Source organism: Mastigoproctus giganteus, chromosome 13 (genome assembly GCF_048544385.1).
Source record: "Mastigoproctus giganteus isolate SK-2022 chromosome 13, ASM4854438v1, whole genome shotgun sequence".
In the NCBI taxonomy this organism is placed as follows: Eukaryota; Metazoa; Arthropoda; class Arachnida; order Uropygi; family Thelyphonidae; genus Mastigoproctus; species Mastigoproctus giganteus.
In genome coordinates, this window is record NC_143587.1 from 50,264,049 (window position 1) to 50,284,428 (window position 20,380).

The 20,380-nt window shown below is 40.2% G+C and overlaps 1 protein-coding gene across 2 annotated transcripts in view; it reads left to right on the forward strand.

The window, feature by feature from the left end:
* LOC150076031 (uncharacterized) overlaps window positions 1–19,944 on the forward strand; it is a 403,417-nt gene extending 383,473 nt beyond the window's left edge. For both annotated transcript variants that reach the window (XM_090387992.1, XM_090387994.1), the window contains 2 exons: window positions 6,372–6,526; window positions 19,265–19,944. In XM_090387992.1, the coding sequence (XP_090244118.1) occupies window positions 6,372–6,526; window positions 19,265–19,737 (628 nt within the window). In that variant the 3' untranslated portion in view covers window positions 19,738–19,944. The remainder of the gene's footprint in view (window positions 1–6,371; window positions 6,527–19,264) is intronic.
* Window positions 19,945–20,380: the final 436 nt, after the last annotated feature.

Consider the following 20,380-nt stretch of genomic DNA (forward strand, 5'->3'; position numbering starts at 1 on the left):
TAGAGGACACCTGATTTAGGCGTATAATAGTCTGAGAAGAGAAATTAAAATGAATGAAGGCGAAAACTTTCACGGTTGTAATGGATTCCAGAACAAGGGCCATAAATTCAAAATACGGGTAGGAATTTTGAATTTATTTGAATTAGATTGGATTGTAGGAAGGTCTCTTTTAATCAGCGGGTATAAGTTGCCGCCATCGTTGAAGTTAACAGCTTATGAGAATTCGAAGGTCAGCTGCATAGTTTTATACATGAGGAGTGAATCTCCGAAGTAGTTTGTTTTATTTTAATTATTTTATTTATTTATTGGCTGATGCAGAAAAACCCTGGGGCTTCCTTGCACTTTTTTTTATGTAAACCCCAAACACGACAGGTATTAGAACCTATAATAGTTAGTATTGTGCTTGGGTTGAAGGTTGAGAAGACGAAAGAAGTTTGTTGACATTGGACTTGAACTTCTGTAGACTATAATTTTCAGGAAATACGAAACATTTCAGGAAATTTTCATGAAATGAATAAATGAGGAAGATGAAAAGTTGGTTCTGTGAGTTTGAAGTTGGACGGTAAATGGATGTTGGCCGCACGTGTTCGGACTGTTTTGAAAGAGAGAGCGGGAATTATAGAAGTCAATTCAGAAGAACAGTGCCCATGGAAATATCTGTAGAAGAGACATGCAGCAGAAACAGTACGACTATGAGACAGCGAGTGGAGAGACTCTGTTAGAGATGAATCATTAATTAACCTAACTTCCCTCTTCTGAACGGAATCAAGAAGCTTGAGAGAGGTTTTGGGGGCATCACCCCATATATGGGAACAATATTCCATGGTAGGGCGGATTTGCGATTTGTACAAAGTGAACAACTGTTTGGAAGAAAAGTAACGCCGAGAGCGAAAGAGAAAACCAAGTTTTTTTAGATGCAGAAGAAGCAATATTTGTAATGTGCTTGTGCCAAGAGAGATTAGAAGTCACGGTAATCTCCAAAAGAGATATATCATTTTGCTTAAAAATCGGAGTGTCACCAAAGTTAAGCATAGGATCACAAGAATCCTTTTTGCGAGATATAAGACAAGCTGAGTTTTAGAAGGATTGAAATCAACTAAGCTGTCTTTACCCCACTGGAGAATTACATGGAGATCGGCATTTAAGGAACTAGTAGCAGATTTTCGAGAAGTTGAAGCTGATTGAGCAGGGCAAGGTTTTTAAAAATGGAAAGTGGAATGCAATGTGCTACCATCGGGTGACTCCAGCATTAGTGGAGAAGTTAGAAGACAGAGAGCCATCTACCATCACCCTCAGTGAACGATCACAAAGAAAACTGGATAACCAATTACAAAAAATAGTTGGCAAACCATAAGATGGAAGCTTGTTTAGAAGACCTTTATGCCAAACACGATCAAAAGCCTTTGCGATGTCAAGAGCAACTGCTTGTCTTTCACCAAACGTTTCCATTGAATTAGTCCATAAATGGGTAACATAAGCCAGAATATCACCAGTGGATCGACACTGACGGAATCCATAGTAGCAATCGTTGATCAGACGGAAGGTTTCTAGATAGTTTAAGAGTAGGCGGTTAATTGATTTCATCATTACTTTAGAAAGAGTAGAAGTAATCGCAATGGGACGATAATTGGATGAGAAGGATTTGTCACCCTTTTTAGGAACTGGTTGGATATGAGCAAATTTCCAAGCAGAAGGAAAAACACCTTTGGAATAAGAAAGTGAAAAAAGGCGGCAAAGAACAGGAGTAAGTTCAGGAGCACAGGTTTTGAGAACAAGTGGAGAAATACCATCAGGACCTGGAGCTTTCTTAGCATCAAGATTCGTCAAAATCCTTCTGATATCCTTTTGACGGAAGACAACAGGAGCCAATGAATGGAGTGTGTGTTGGGAATGGTGGGAGGTGTTTTATCAAGATCATTAATACATGAGTTGGAAGAAAAATGGAATGCTAGCAGGTCAACTTTATCCTTGGCTGAAGTGACAACAGAACCGTCTGGTTTGGACAGAGGTGAGAGCAGAGATGGGCAAAAGTTGCGGGCAAAAGATGGGCAAAATAACTTTGGCAAGAGACCAGAATGCTCGACTACCATTAGGGCAAGAAGCAAGTTTTCTACTCTTGCCTATTCAAACTCTAGTTTGGACTGATTGATAACTGTTTTACAATTGTTGCGAGCTTTGGTGTAGGAAGAAAATGAAATTGAAGAATTAAAAACAAGCCAATTACGATATGCAACATTCTTCTCTTGAACAGCCTTGGCACATTTATTGGAAAACCAAGGTTTAGATAAAGGACTGAATTTTAAAGTGGAGTGTGGGACAAAGGATTCCATTCCTGCAAGAATAATTTCACTGACACGATCTGAGCAAACGTTGACATCAGAAGTTTTGAAACAGTAATCCAACCAAGAAAAGTAGAAAAGAAATCTAGTAGGTCATTCCATTTTGCATTCTTGTAATGCCAAACAATACGAGGTTGAGAATAGCCATGAGATAAAGGCTCCACTGGAGAAGAGACAATCACCAAGTTGTGATCTGAGGTGCCTAAAGGACCTCTCACTTCGACCGTGTACTTAGAAGAGTTGTTTGTGAGAAAAAAAATCAAACGTATTGGCTGTATGATTAGGATTGTCGGTATTCTTGTAGGTAAATGAACAATCTATGCAAGGTCATTACTAATTGCAAAAGCCTCAGCATCTCGACCAGCTGGGTCGGTGTGTCTAGAAAACGGAAGCCAGATGGAGTTGTGAACATTAAAATCACCAAGGAAAATTATCTCACTGTTAGGAAAGTTGGACTGGAGAAAGTCAAGTTGCGAAGAGCTCCAAGTGATTAGTGGAGTTGGGAGAACGGTAGAGACAACAGATGAATTTGACACAATGAGGTAGAGAGATTTTAAGCCAGAGAAGATCGAAAAGAGGAGATTCCAAATTACCAACTCTCTGACAAGGAATATCGGAACGGACATATGCACCAGTACCACCTTTGAGGCGAAAGGAATCATACAGCGAATAATTTGAGCAACTGAGATGAGCAGTAGTTGAATCAACCGATAACTGAGATTCTGTCAGAAAAAGTACATGGGATTTGGTAGACTGCAAGTGGAAATGGACATCGTTGGGATTAGATTTACTATACCGCTAATACCAATTTCTTTCCAGAGAAATTTTTTTCATTCAGATTTCTTCTCAGTTAAAGGCAAAACTAATCCTTGAAATTCATTAGTGATATCTGTACTCTTGGTATTTTATTTACCCAAAATTTAGAACTGAATTTTTAGTTCTGGTGATGATCCAATTACAAGAGCTTGTATCATTCTTTACTTACTAACATCACGCGTAACAGAAATGAATTCATAAGAGATGCATATCTAAATGCACAAGGTGCAAAATAAAACAAAAATAAAAAGTTGTAAAATAGCGTACACATACAAAAAAATTTTCTTGATATGTGAAAACCATTGTCTAATAGTTATATGTCTCTGTTTTCTTTTTTTTTTTTTTTTCAGGTGAACGTCTTGTTAAGGAATGTTAACATTGTAAATATTTAATCAAGAAATAAATAATAATTAAAACACAATTCATATTTTGTTTTATAAATAGGAACGCATATTTCAAAGCAAATCTCTTTTAAAGGAATACGTGCGCAAGAGATTTCCTGGTGAGTACGATTAAGCCATTACAGTGTTCAACAGAAATCGATAGTTGAAATACAATCGTTAAAAAGAAATTTCGGAATTTTGTATGCCACGAATAAAATACGACATTAAAGTACAGATTATTGTTCATCTCTCTTATTAATAGAATGGGCAGGAGATACAAAAGTCTCCCGATAGTCCTCTTAAGGCACGTATAAGAAGTTGAGGAGGTATGGCGTCGGGTGGAGAAAAGAATATTCAACTGTATTGTGTGAACAAGGGTTAGTAGAACGCAGAGTGCGCCTGTAGTACCCTCAGGAGGAGAGAGGTGCCGATAACTACTCTTTTAAAACACAATTTGAGCTGAATGCACACTTCGAGGTTGGATTCTGGCAGCTCGCCAACCACCAAACTGACACAGGGACTAACCATAAGTCATGCGACTTCTGGACCGATGCCAGAAAGAGGAAATAAACTGCTCACTCTTCAGTAAATACAAGCCTCCACGTGGAACATTCGCCTAAATGACGGAGTCCTTACGGAGATGTGATAAGTCATCTGGTAACGCTTCCCGAAAAGAATAGGTTCGCGGATCTTGTTGTTGGTGTGCAGCCATAGAGCATTTCTGCGTCGCTGGAAGGATTTTAAAAGTTTTGTTAACAGCGATCCCCCTCCTCCACCCAACTCCAATGCTCGTGGGAAAGAAAAAAAAGAAAAAAAACTCTACAGAGAATTCTTGAACGTCAGTTACCCTGAACGGTTGTTTCGAAACGTTGCTGGTTAATGAATGAACTGAGAAGTTTGATTTCAAGTCCACGTGCGAAGAAGAAAGTTTCTCGAAATCGATTAGCAACCCGAAGAAAGCAACGAAGACCCAAATTGTTCTCCTCCGGTGTGGCTTTCCAAGGCCACTTTGTTTCAATCAAAGCACTGTCATTTATTATTGGCACAACGCGCTTCGTTCAGTGTGCGAAGCAGAAATACGACCCATTTGGTGCCCATAAGAATTACGGTGGTCTTCTGTTTCTTCGAAAGAGATGATGAGAATGAATCCGTGCAGTTCTTAGGAGCTGCGAGCTAACTAAGCATATAGCAATGGAAGGGCTGTTTTCTACACGTACTGAATATGTGGTTCTGAGCTAAGCGTGGTTGTTTGTACGCTGTGTACGTATTGCTTCGCAGGAAACTAAAGAAGAAAAAAGATGTTACAAAAAAAAATAAATAAATAAATACTGAACCACTGATGGAGATCAAAAGTAAAATAAATAAATAAATAATCAATTTCGAGAAACTTTTCTTCTTCGCACGTGGACTTGAAATCAAACTTCTCAGTTCATTCATTAACCAGCAACGTTTCGAAACAACCGTTCAGGGTAACTGACGTTCAAGAATTGGCTGTTACCTGACCGGAAGCTAACCTTTAATATTTAAAAATAAAGACAAAAAAAAAAAAAAACAGACTTACTAGATAACTAGATTAGACTTTCTTGCATCACATGCCTCTACTACTACTACTTTTTCAAGCACCACTATAGTAAAAGTCTAATCTAGTAAGGCTGTTTTTGTTTTTTGTCCTTCTTTTTAAATATTAAAGGTTAGCTTCCGGTCAGGTAACAGCCAAGAAAAGGATTGATTATTCATTTTACTTTTGATCTCCATCAGTAGTTCAGTATTTATTTTTTATTTATTTTTTTTTTTTGTAACATCTTTTTTCTTCTTTGGTTTCCTGCGAAGCAATACGTACATGTAGTAATTATGTAGTTTAATACATGCAGCATAGAGGGAATAATCACCTCCTTTACTACTATTTTTTCAAGCACCACTTTCTTGCATCCCATGCCTCTACAATTTCACACAACCATTCCCTCTAAATGTTTGTCCAGTTCCTCCTTGAATTTATTTAAGCTATCAACTACAACGACAGATGGAAGCTTGTTCTAGCAATTAACCACCCGCTGGCTAAAGGAAAATTTTCGCACATCTGTTCTACAACTGTCTTTCTTCAATTTGAATTTATGCCCCCGCCGGTTCGTAATCTGAACAAGCGGAAGAATCCCATCGGCATTGAGCACGCTCAACCCATTCAACGCCCTATACACCTCAATCAGATAACCTCGCAGGTGCCTAGTCCCCAGACACTGCAATTTGCAGAACTTAAGTCTTTCTTGGTAAGAGGACCCCCTTCGTTCCCCTCACCAATCTTGTTGCCCTTCTCTGTACTCGCTCAAGCAACTCTAGATCCTTCCTAAAAGGAGGCCTCCAGATCTGTATGCAGTACTCAAGGCGTGGTCTGACCATTGCCTTATACAAGGGAATAATCACCTCGTTATCCCTGCTAGCAAAATTCCTGTATATCATTGACAATACCCCATGACCTGCTCTGGCAGCCTGTCTGCATTGCCCAGAAAACTTCATATCTGACTGCACAATTACTCCCAGGTCTTTTTCACTTTCTACCACCTAAGTGTAGTACCACACAGTTGGTACGTTTCTCCGGGGTTACTTTTACCCATATGCAGTACTTTGCAGATGGGTAGAAGATAGTAAGATGACGTAAACAGGTAAAAAGAAATACTAAAATTACACAAAAAATTCCTGGTACCAGCTGGTGTTTATAAAATAATTTCTTCTATTGACAGAGAGCGGTGTAATCCTTGTAGGATTTTCTGCTGTCATTTTTATAATAAAAACTGTTTTTTTGTATTTTTCTTGACAAAGCGTTACCTTTTTTGTTTAGATACCGCGTGGTCCATGACATCCCACCGGAGGTGCGTTCTGTAAGGGTAGAACATTTGCTGCGTGGCACGGAATACAAGCTCCACCTAGTGGCAGTTTCCGACGACGGGCTGGGCAACACTAGCAGAACGATCTATTTTGTGTCGCCAGATGTCCGTAAGTATTCGGGGAACAACTTTCTATCTTTCCTCTTTTAACTACTAACGATCCTTTGCCGCACTATAATCATTCCCTTCCCTCTAGCAAAAACCTACTTATAGCAAGCCATAATATTTTCAGTGCGCGTTTCCCTCTGGTGATCATATTCAATTCTACCATTAAAAGTGTGACAATACATTAGTCGCTATGGTAACGTTTGCCGAGAGACTCGGTAAAAAATATTTTCTTTATTATTTACTTACAATATTGTTAAGTGCATTACGAAGTGGAACAAAACCAAGTTTCTTATATTTTCACGTGCGTGTATTTCCACAACAATTTGAATTTGTTTTTTTAGGATGTAAAAAATAAAATAAATGTAAAATATTAATCAAAAGTTTATACGGTGCTAGCGGAATGCGTCTCTAGGGGATTATATAAAGTGAAGAAAGAAATTGCGAAGTATACAGCTGCGCTCACAGCGTTGCTCTTGTAATTTAGACCTATTCTCGCTCTTCCATCAGTCGACATGCTCTTTTCTCCTTCCTGCTGCTAAAAGAAACTTCTACGAGACGAATTGTGATTTCTCGACATCGAACTGCCTCGGGAGACAGTCGCTTTTTACAAGATTTGCTCTCTGTCAACTTTGATTTACAGTCTCTGCAACTCTGGCAGCAAGAAAGTGAGAAAAGTTGCAGAAGTTTTTTACCTGGTTATTTATCATGTACCCGCCAACAGCGTGTCACTACATCAATAGGATTAAGTCTTGCCAAGCTACCTCCAGAATCGAATTTTATTTTAGAATTAATCAGTACATGGCAGCACCAGATAAAATGAAAACAAATCAAGTTGTTGTAGTTGGGGTTTAGGAGCATCAGCAACTAAGGTCATATTGTTCCATGTATATTGTCTGTAAAAAGTCTGTGTTCTGTTGTCGATTTTCTGTTTTTCTGGACGAAAAACCTACCTTCGCCCGAGATCGACTAACTCAGCCACGTTGTGAAAAAGGCCCATAAGAATTCCTCACGTCATCGACGAGACTGGAACTCAGGTCTTTTCCACCCGGTGTGGAAAGGATGGCTAATCTACCAACTGTGCTACCCACAAGGGCAGAGAATCAAGTATCGGATATTTAAAATGATGAAAATATCAGTAGCCATTTAAATACTTGAACATTACACACAGCTTTCTCAAAATTTGCCCAAAATCTCTTTGTGAGACGCTATATTATCCCACCGACAACAACAGCAACAACCAACGTAAAACCCAACCTAATGCAACTACATCACGGATCGACCGGACACCTAGCCAACAACGAATGAACGACGTCAGCCTGCAAAAATCATGAAACAAGCGCAATGCGCAGGACCGAAGACATCGCACGTGACCACATTCACGAATTACTATAAAATAAACTAAAAAGAAGATACCTACATCAAGAACAAGAACTGGACTAGAAGACAACATCCCAAGCAGAGACCTGCGTCTTAAGCATGACAAAATACCGGACAGGACCATGAATGACAGTGCAGCTAAGCTGCCCAACACCATTAGCGATCTGAAGATCTGAACCACACTCTCTTGCCTGGTTCCCCCTTTCAACTCCCCTTCACTTGGCAGGGGAGAGGAGACGAGGCCCGTCTCCTCCCCCCAGCCGTCCCCCTCCTTTTGCCTGGTGAGGCATGGGCCTGCCTCACTGACTCTCTGGGGGTCGCCTTCTCTATTTTCTTCCCAGTCTTCAGTCTCCCCCAACTCTATCTGTATGCTAGCAAACGCCCTACACGTCCAAATTTAACTACACCCAAATTGCTTCGCTCACAAAACTTTTGGCCCCTCAAATTCTAGCGCTATCCCTGCCGCGATCGCTCCACGTGCGTGTGCCTTTTTTTTTTTTTTTTTTGTCCTAGCCATTGAAATCTCAGAAAATTATGGGGCAGGACCTGCCAGAGTGACTATCTTAACTGGTGTACCTGGTCTGCCTCCACGGGGCGAAGTGCGAGCAACGTCGGGCCTCAGCAGGGGTCTGGCGGCTAAACGGCCAGAGGAACAACGGTACACAACACTACACGTAAACCATTCTTCCAACCTGGCTGCAACCCGGACTTTACACGACCTACCTCCTTACGGGTCATGGGGCTTTCAATGCAAAGCTTACAGCATTGGGAATAGTGGAGGATCCGCGTTGTACTTGCGGGGAACAAGAAAGCTGGGTGCACATTATGTTTGAGTGTGTCCAATACGAAGACCTTAGATGCAGACTAATAACTAGAGTTCACTATTTACCGAGGGATCTCGAGTCACATCTACTAGATACACAAGAAGAATATTTAGCCTTAACTGATTTTGCCCAGGGATTATTTAGCAGGCGCCAAACACTAGCCGCCATATACAGAAGACCTTAACGGAATGAGACAAAACAAAACTGCAAATAGCAGCGAGACGACACAGAGGAACCGACTATACAGACCTTGGACTGACTACAAAATGCACTAGGAAAAGACAAGTGACAATAGATTGTCGAACTACAAGAGTCATGATTACCGCCAATAGAAGCGAAAAAACACCTTTAAATAGTCGTGACATCAGAACAAAGGGACACTGCCCCAAGACCTTGCAGCATAGACCCACTACATAATGACAAAAGGTAGTGTAAGGACTAGCAAACATCACGGAAGGGATAAAACCCCATAATGACAGCCAGTAGACTTGATTATGACCCCAAGATAATGACCAGAAAATAAGCCCCAGACCACATGCAGTCTGGAAGGATGACATCCAGATTTAACCCCCTATTAGTGTCCCACCTAGATGAGACTCAACGGCCAATTTTTTAGGGCCTGCAAACTGATGGAGACGACATACGTGGCACTCTCCCGCCGGAACAGCCTATTGGCGACCCAAATCCGCACTCTCTTGAGCGGATCTTTCTTTCCAAACTTCTGGGGAGGAGAGGCTTGCCTCTCCTTGCCTCCCAAATTTTTTCACTCTGGTGGGGCACGGGCATGCCTCACTACCTGCAGGGGCCATCTACTCTGTCGGCCCCTTATTTACAATTTCTTCCCCCCCAGTCTTCATCCTCCCCCCAAACTTTTGTCTTGCACAGCGTTTAGCCCTACATGTCAAAATCAAAAGAGAACATCAAAATTCTTGCCCGAACCTATTTGGTTTTTAAAACTCACTTTCACCGCACAGCCCCACGTCGCGCAATATTAATACTAACTTGTAAAGTATCATTAATATCAACCTCGATTTTTTTTTTTTTTTTTTGGTCCTAGCCACTAAAATCCCAGGAAAGTAAGTGGCAAGACCAGCCAGAGTACAAATATTGGTAACACCCGGCCGGCCTCCCTGTGGCAGGTATTGGTAACGTCGGGTCTCACTAGGGGCCCGGCGGCTAACAGGCCGGACGAACAATGGGCACAACAAACTACACAGTACATATCCCACACACTTTTAAATCTCTGGCTTGTCCGATACAGAGAACATACGCGGAGATGGGAGAAATCCCAGGTGCCGTCAGACCCCGAACATACCTAATACCCATATACATACTTTTAAATCTTTGGCCTTTACAGTATTCTGTATCACAAGAAAATGTTAACCACTCGGAGATGGTAGAAACCCCTGGTGCCATTTGACTCTAAACACACTTTACACTTTACTTGAACATTACTTCAAGAACCCTGCACTGGAAGGACTTAACTTCTACCTATTGTCGATGGTAGGATCTAGATGTTTCAAACTCCAGGAGACGAGTGAACGTCTATTTCGTAAATGCGCTAACAAATTTGATGGTTATTTTTAACACCGTATATTCAACCATTTAAAACCTTGACAACAAACTTTTTTTCTAGAGATTAAGGAAGCTTATAAGTTATAATTTTTGACGCGAAGTACGGTGGATCCCATACACATGCTTAGGCCTTGTTCTTGAGAAGATGGTTAAGATCATTTTACTTCTGTAATAAAGATATCTGGATTTTCTTCAAAGTCGAAATATGCAATATAAAATTTTAGTGTCCGCTATGAGACTTGTACCTCATGGTGAGAATCTGCCCATAAAGTGACCCTGATAACAAACTGCTGGTTTTTCCAAGAACCTATGAATCCAAACATTTGACCATGGAACAGCGATTAACTTCACACAAAAACTGAATGACCTCGTTAGAGACCTGAATCTTTAAAAAAAAGTTTCCCACCTGAAACTCTTTCAGGCAGTCTTCGCCAAAAATACGCTAAGATTGCTTCGTTTCGCAAAAACTAGAATGATTTTCATCCATTTTTTTTTATCTAAGAGTACTAATCTTGTATTTTGCAATGATGTAAACAGACTAATGGAGTTTCTTGGTCAAGAACACAATCCAGATAAACAGATTAATCGATTTATAAAAGATAAGTTTAACAGTGGTCCTGCTGCATATTGGTAATATAATATTTATCCATCTGTTCCGATCTCATACATTTTTTCCTATTGGGAAACTGTATGAGCATATCCATTTACTCTTCAGAAACATTGATTGTGATAGACACAAGCGGAGTGCCTGTGATGACCTAAAAGTAATAACTCTTCTTGAAACACAACTGAGATACTGTATATAACAAATACTGCTGCTTTTATGCGAATGGGTCAGCCGGAAAAATAACCTATTAATAGCCTCTATGGCCTCTTCGACAGTGTTTAGTTCCATGACAGAAAAATACCTTGCATCAGTAAAACGAAGATCAAAGTGAAAAAGAAACACACGCACATACGTCATCCTGTCCTCCACATCACCTCAGCAATGAGCCCTCGTGGATAGCACAGTTGGTAGAATCGCCGTCCTTCCCACACCGGGTGGAAAAAAACCTGAATTCGAATCCCATAATGAAGCGAAGAATATTTAAGGGCCTTTTTCACACGTGGCTGAATTAGTCGGTCTCAGGCAAGGGTAGTATGGGGTGTTTTTTTATACCAGAAACTGGGGTTTTTCGTTCAGCAAATCGACCACATAGCAAGCACAATTTACAGACATTCGATATGGCGCAATATGGCCTAAGTTGCTCAAAAAAAAAATCTACATATCTTTCAGTAATGAACACTTCAGACTCCTTTGAGTAGTCTACCAAAAGAAGATTCCCCTGATTGAACCTAGGTTTTTCTTGTCATACAATTACATTAAAGGAACCTGGGTAAAAGTAGTAGCAATGTTGCCACAATTATTCAGAAGCATAAGAGAAAATTTTAGTTTTGATTTTAGACATTACCTATAATGTAATTTTTAACGAAATGAAACATTAAATGTAAAATAGACTGCAGTTGCTTCTTTGTACATCCGTATTACCATACTTATACAGCTATATTTTATGTACTTATATATTTACATTTGTATATCTGTTATCGAAGTACGGTAATACAGATGTACAAATGAAGGTAGAGGTATAATTTACAATAGCCAGGCAACGAGGAAACTAACTCACAAGATAAGCAATGGGCCGCCAAGGGGCAAGAATTTGTATGACAGATTTCAGAATGCCTAAAGCCATTCCAGAGATCAGTTCAACATCGACATGGGAGACCACGCATCTTCACAGCAAGAGATCTCAAAATAGTTAGTCGTGTTGTACGGAGATATTTCGCTAAAGTTGCCAGATATTTGCCCAAAAGGTCCTGAAATATAAAGAAGCAGTTATCAGACCGTTACATCAATAGAGACTCCACTGATGAGCTGTCTCGTGTCCCACACAAACCTTACGTCATGGAAGCGAATGCATAAAGATTGATGGTCATGTAGAAAATGGTCTGTCGTACAGTGGAAAAAAAGGATACATTCTTAAACGACGCATCTTTAAATACTGTTTTCATCAGGCGGAAGAATTTGGGTGTTGAACCAATTCGGAAAATGTTTTTAAAAAAAGTCAGTGATGGTGGAAGTCGGATGGTTTCGGCCTGTTTTTTATAGTATGGCGTTTGACCGCAGGGTTTTGTGGCATCTTACAGAAGGAGAGATATTATCACGTGCTCGTTATTCTCAAGAGGATCAGTGTTGGGAACGTTTACTCGAACGATGTATTAAATATAAGGAGGGGAATGGTATTTTTCAGACTTGTAAAGATAAGTTTGGTATCACGAATTCTAGGGCCAAACAGTTCCTCCCCCCAGAAACCGGCTTTTTCATCAAGTGTTTCATATAGTGTACATTCCCAATATAGCTACAGATCTATACACTCATAATTTTTTTTTTTTTTTTAATGTAAACCCCAAACACGAGAGGTATTAGAACCTATAGTACTTAGTACCGTGCTTGGGTTGGAGGTTGAGAAGACGAAAGGAGATATTTGTTGACATTGGACTTGAACTTCTGTAGACTGTAATTTTCAGGAAATACGTATGAAGGAAGGTTGTTCCAGAAAACGGCAGTTAAATGAATAAACGAGAAGATGAAAAGTTGGTTCTGTGAGTTTGAAGTTGGACAGTAAATGGATGTTGGCTGGTAGCTGCACGTGTTCGGACTGTTTTGAAAGAGAGAGCAGGAATTATAGAAGCCAATTCAGAAGAACAGTGCCCATGGAAGTATCTGTAGAAGAGGCATGCAGCAGAAACAGTACGTCTATGAGACAGCGAGTGGAGAGACTCTGTCAGATATGAATTATTAATTAACCTAACTGCCCTCTTCTCAATGAAGTCAAGAAGCCTGAGAAAGGTTTTGGGGGCACCACACCAGATGTGGGAACAATATTCTATGGTTGGGCGGATTTGCGATGTATACAGAGTGAGCAGATGTTTGGAAGGAAAGTAACGCCGAGAGCGAAAGAGAAAACCAAGTTTTTTAGATGCAGAGGAAGCAATATTTGTAATGTGCTTGTGCCAAGAGAGATTAGAAGTCAGGGTAATCCCCAAAAGAGATATATCATTTTGCCTAGTAATAGGAGTGTCACTAAAGATAAGCATAGGAGCAGAAGAATCCTTTTTGCGAGATATAAGACAAGACTGAGTTTTAGAAGGGTTGAAATCAACTAAGTTGTCTTTGCCCCACTGGAGAATTATCTGAAGATCGGCATTTAAGGAATTGGTAGCAGATTTTCGAGAAGTTGAAGCTGATTCAGCAGGACAAGGTTTCTCAAAATGAAAAGTGGAATGCAATGTGCTATCATCAGCAAAACTATGGATAGGATTTCCAGTCAATGGAAGAATGTCATTAATATACAAGAGGAAAAGATTGGGGGAAAGAACTGAACCTTGGAGGACATCGGCATTAGTGGAGAAGTTAGAAGACAGAGAGCCATTTACCATCACACATAGTGAGCGATCAGAGAGAAAACTGGATAACCAATTACAAAAAACAGTTGGCAAACCATAAGATGGAAGCTTGTTTACAAGACCTTTATGCCAAACACGATCGAAAGCCTTTGAGATGTCAAGAGCAACTACTTGTGTTTCACCGAACCTTTCCATTGAATTAGTCCATAAATGGGTAACAAAGCCACAATATCACCAGTGGATCGACACTGACGGAATCCATACTGGCGATCGTTGATCAGACGGAAGGTTTCTAGGTAGTTTAAAAGTTGGCGGTTAATTAATTTCTCCATTACTTTAGAAAGAGTAGAAGTAATTGCAATGGGACAATAATTGGATGGGAGGGATTTGTCACCCTTTTTAGGAACTGGCTGGATATGAGCAAATTTCCAAGCAGAAGGAAAAACACCTTTGGAATAAGAAAGTGAAAAAAGGCGGCAACGAATAGTAGGAGTAGGTTCAGAAGCACAGGTTTTAAGAACAAGTGAAGAAATACCATCGGGACCTGGAGTTTCTTAGTATCAAGATTCGTCAAAATCCTTCTGACATCCTTTTGACGGAAGACCACAGGAGGCATTGAATGGAGCGTGTTGGCAATGGTGGGAGGTGTTTTACCAAGATCATTAATACATCAGTTGGAAGAAAAATGGGATGCTAGCAGGTCAGCTTTATCCTTGGCTGAAGTAACAACAGAACCATCTAGTTTGGACACAGGTGGGAGCAGAGATGGGCAAAAGTTGCCTCCAATAGCATTGGCAAGAGACCAGAATGCTCGGCTACCATTAGGGCAAGAAGCAAGTTTTCTACTCTTAGCCTGTTCAAACTCTAGTTTGGACTGATTAATAACTGCTTTACAATTGTTGCAAGCTATGGTGTAGGAAGAAAATTAAACTGAAGAATTAGAAACCAGCCAATTACAATATGCAACATTCTTCTCTTGAAAAGCCTTAGCACATTTATGGGAAAACCAAGGTTTAGATAAAGGATGGGATTTTAAAGTGGAGTGTGGGGTAAAGGATTCCATTCCTGCAAGAATAATTTCCCTGACACGATCTGAGCAGACATTGACATCAGAAGTTTTGAAACAGTAATCCGACCAAGGAAGAGAAGAAAAAAAAATCTCGCAAGTCATCCCATTTTGCATTCTTGTAATGCCAAACAACACGAGGTTGGGAATAGCCACGAGATAGAGGCTCCACTGGAGAAGAGACAATCACTAAGTTTTGATCTGAAGTGCCTAAAGGACCTCTCACTTCGACCGTGTACTTAGAAGGGTTGTTTGTGAGAAAAAGATCAAGCGTGTTGGCTGTATGGTTAGAATTGTCCGGTATTCTTGTAGGTAAATGAACAATCTGTGCAAGGTCATTAGTAATTGCAAAAGCCTCAGCATCTCGACCAGCTGGGTCGGTGTGACTAGAAAATGGAAACCAGCTGGAGTTGTGAACATTAAAATCACCAAGGAAAATTAGCTCACTGTTAGGAAAGTTGGACAGGAGAAAGTCAAGTTGCAAAGAGAGGAATCCAAAGAGCTCCAAGTGATTAGTGGAGTTGGGAGAACGGTATTGCTAAGACAACAGATTTAATTGCCAAGTCTCTGACAGGGAATATCGGAACGGACATATGCACAAGTCCCACCTTTGAGGCGAAAGGAATCATACAGCGAATAATTTTGGCATCTGAGATGAGCAGTAGTTGAATCAACCGATAACTGAGATTCTGTCAGAAAAAGTATATGGGGTTTGGCAGACTGCAAGTGGAAATGGACATCGTTGAGATTAGAATTGAGACCACGTATATTTGTGAAATGAATTAGGAAGTGTTTGGGAGGTTTAGATCTTTTCGCAGATAAGCTTGCTCTATTAGTTTGACAATTCATGGTGTATTCAATAGTAAGAAAAAGTGGGTGGGACATACTGTATGAAGTAATGAAATTTTTGGATATGGTGTACACATGGTAAGAATATAGCCAGATCCTTGACATAAAGTGGCCTCGACAATGCTCCCCGCATACACACTACTCGGACTCCCTCCAATCACTATCTGGCAGAGTAGAGGTAGCAAGATTATACACTATCTGATCCGGAAGCCTCCTATAGAGTTACCAATAGGTTCGGTTCGGTGTACTAACTAGCGGCGAACACCGTTTTAGAGCTGTACCCTCGAAATGTAAGGAATATTGGATCTCCCCACGATGTTCATCATAACCTCAAAAGTCATAAATCTTACTGCATGATGGAAGAGATAGGGAAGGGTTGACCGGAACTTAGCTCTAGAGACTAAACATGGGTTCCACCACTTCAAGCCTCCAATAAGCAAAGTTGTGGTATTGCACCGATTGATGAGAGTCATCTACCACCTAGTATTCCCTTGTAACATAGAGGGGGCGGCATTCCTGCATGGTGCGGGCGCCACACCTCGACCCCTGCTTACGTTGGTTCACACCTGGGTGGTCACCCACTATGTACTTGTGCATGGAGGTTATACCCAGGATTACTAACAGTCCCACCATCGTGAAGGTGCAAGCAGAGGATTTGGCTGTCACAGATCGTCCGGACTTCGCCGAAATTGGGTCCACTTGACTTGAGTATCACTCGAATATCAGTTCCATCAGCGTTTTAGACGCCCATGCAGCAAGTACAGCTTGTCTGGCATATCTGAGAGAATGTCTGTGACAGCCTCAAGGACCAATTTCATGGAATAATAATACTTATACTTATTATTCCATGAAAAATGTTCACATTTCAAATCTAGGGATGCTTCAGCATGGAACTATTGATTCTATTAATATATATTTAATATTTCTTTGGCGATTCTGAAGCATCAGACATAACTCTCAAATTACATACCTGCGTGATGGCATCAATCATTCGAATAATTCTATTTCTCCAAAAAAAAATTGCAGTTTTTCCTTAGAACGAATTATAAACTCGATCTTTCATAATGTCAAAGGACAAAATTATTGAATAAGCTTACGGACAAACAAATCGTATCGTCAGAATGAGGTTGACAGTGACTAACAGAAGGTCGATAATGATGTCTCTCGACTAAAAGACTATTCTTCTAATCATTCAAGTTTCTATTTCACGTGACATTTTCATACTGTATGATAAATTCTAAACTAGTATTTTTTCTTCAAATAGGCCTCTGGGGTTGGGTATATTCATACTATGATTTTTAGCGTTTCTCACCAACCATTGAAGTACAAACGAAAACCAAAATCTTAAAAAGCTTTATATTTAAATTTACAATAAATTTACAGTAGATCAAACAAAATAAATGTGATTATACAAATAAAATACTGAATTAAGATAAAATAAAACAAATGTAGTTTACAGTGAATGTACAAATAAAATGATAATAAAATACTGAATTAAAATGCAATAAAATATACTAGATTAAAAGCGCTAAAATAACTGAAGCTTTCAAAGGCTTCTACCTTCTTCCTCAACAGTGCACTTCTATTCTGCGGTGCCTCATTAAATACCAGCAGGTTCACGGTGCATCTTACGTAAACGTGTACTGTTCCCGGTACATGTTGGAACCGGAAGCAGCTCGGGAGTGTTCCAGGCGAAAACGTTCATCCCTCCAAGGATTACCGCCTCAAAGAGGGGATGAATGCGTGTACCCCTGTCTCTATTTATATTATTCCCAATAGAACTAATTCGTAGGCTCTCGAGCCACTTGCGGTCCCAAAATCTATGCGCCCGATCAATTTGGACATGCTCTCCTTTGGTGCAATGAAGTTGCACCAAAGGAGCGCATGTCCAAAGAAATCCAAACGATACTTGATTTCAGACCAGGTTCGCTCAGACATATCTGCACTGATAGTGGAAATTGCTTACATTATACATAAAGTGCCGATGTTAGACACCTTGGTGGAATAAACCAAGTCTTTCACAAAACCCCCTAAGAAGAAATCTATGGGAGTCATGTCAAGTGAACGAGGGGCCATGACATCCCACCACGCCCAATCCAACGGTCCGGGAATGTGTCGTTCAGAGCAGTGCGCACCTGTAAGCTGCAATGAGGTGATGCTCCACTTTGCTCAAAGACTGTTGGGCTGCCGGTGTGCAATCTGAGGAAATGCGTACTGTTCCAGCATGCCTAGGTATGTGATTCCTGTAACAGTATCCTCCAAGAAGAAGGGTCCGTTAATTATGCCCTTCATAAGACTACACCACACATTCACTTTTGGGTTGTGTCGAATGTGCTCTTGGATACGGTGCGGGTTTTCAGAACCTCATATTCAAACATGGTTAACTTTTCCAGAAATGTGAAATGTTGCCTCGTCGGAAAACATAACATGACTCAAGAAATCGTGGTTTTGGTCGATGGGATCAAGGAATTCAATAGCGAAGTTTTGTTGCTGTGGTTTGTCACTCGGCTTGATTTTTTGAACCGTTTGCAATTTATAGGCGTACAAACGCAGCCACTGATGTACGACCCTGTGCAGAGTTTTACGGGGCATGTTAAATTCCCTTGATGCACGCCTGATTGATTTCGGCGGGTTACGAACAAAGGCAGCACGTACTTCTTCAACTCGCTGTTTACAACCTCCTCCATGTTGCTTCTGCATGCTATCGGTATTAAAAAATGCCCTATATTAAAATATAAATGCAAAAGGCATAATACGATATGAGCTTAAAATATACTATAAAATTTCGGTGTAAATACACCATAGATAGCTCATAAAAGAAAAACTACAATCGTAGTGTAAAGGCATCGATTTAATTGTACATGTATATTCAAAAATGTCCTGTACCATCTTCGTATAGACTTTGGGTCAGGTGCATCTTTATTGAACAAATTGCCGTCTAAATTGCCTTTTAACTGTGACAACAAATTTGCTCGTTGCAAACCACACAACTGCCTATACTTTCTCTTGCACTGACGCCATATTTACACAAACGACAGCAGCGCCTCAGCTTCCATCAACAATGAAACTCAACCATATCCTCCTCTACTGGCTCCCACTTCGTTGCCCTATGCATGAATTTTAACCAACTTTTAAAATCAGGGACGTTCAAAAGGGACACCCTATATTTCTATTCAGTGTATACCAAGCAAAAATGATAGCTAATCACCATGTATGAAATGTATATTAATAGTAAATTTTATTTTATATAAAAATACACTGCCCTACCAAAATAATGCAGAAGTTATTACAGCAGCAGTCTTGCGTGGTATAGATTCAGTTCTAATTCTATTACAGAATAACCTTTATATTCGTCATATTTGTCGATAGCTGAGTTCTGTTCGGTTAAATTATAACTCACGTGTATTACAACTTACGTTTGTCTTGGAAATCAAGACTGGGTTTTTTTAGCCCCTGGCAACTTGCCGTGCTGGGTACGTTGTATATGTTTCCTGTATACTGTGCTATAACAATAAAGATTATACTGTATTTGTTTTATGTTATCGGTAAAAAATTCGTTTGATTGTTACCTTGTGAAAGCTGTTTTTTGTTTTTTTACTTACAGACAATGATAGTTCCCGCCCAGCTGTTCCTACATTGCTGGAAGAGGAAAGGCCCGCCATTACCGTCCGAGAAGAAGAAGTGGTGATTGTAGTGATCGTTCTGGCGGTGTGGGTTGCTGTTATCCTGCTGTTTTTCAACAAGTGGGGTAAAATCCGGATGTTGGAGCCCTATCAACCTCAGTACCATAGCCAGACTTTTAATTCCGTCTTGCCAAAAACGTCCAAAATCTCGGTTAGCGAACCTCTAGCTACAGCCCTGCTTGACCGAGAACTTCAGCGGTTGAACTTTAACGCCCTTCCGCAGTACAATATGCAACGGATGCGACCCCGACAGAATTCAGTATTCGTAGGGAGTCCGTACAGTACGTCCTTGATGTCTGAGATGGGAGTTCCGAGAAAGGTGAAGAGCGCAGAGGACATCAAATCATTGGTTGTTCAGATCAGTGACCACAACTTACAGTCTACTGCCCTCTAGTAGAGACCCTGGTAACTAACGCAGTAATTATAAACATTGTCAGACCAATTAAATCATCAGCTTCGCCAGGATAAGCAAAATGGAGTGAAACAGGTACCGACGTGTGAATGAACCACGAGGGAGGGTGGGACTGACGGGGAGAATAAATACGATAAAGTAAAATCATGAAAAATTGTGTCCTTTCATTGAACCATCAGTGATCACCACTGCAAGCAGTCAGCTATATCTTCTTTTAAGAATATCTTGAAAAAAACCTTTGGAGATATTTCCCTTGTCATTCTGAAGCGCAATAATTGAAACAAAACACAGGACCCCTCACTTTCACGATTCCATAGATGCAGACTAAATACCTTTCCAAGCGCACAACCCCGATGTATTTGACAGTTGCTTATGTTCATAAGTGGCATTATGCACCATGTAGATTTACTTTTGAAAGGATATAAAAAAGTAATTCATTCTTATGTTCCTAAGTGATTTTGTAAAATTGATTCAAAATTAAGACACGCAAAATTTGCGAAATCCTGTTGATTAAATTCATTCAATGATATTAAAGCGAATTCCCGCTTATGTTTCAATTGGCACGTTGCCAATCGTTTCACCAACCAAAATCTAAAATATTGAAATACTGTGCGTATTTTTTACT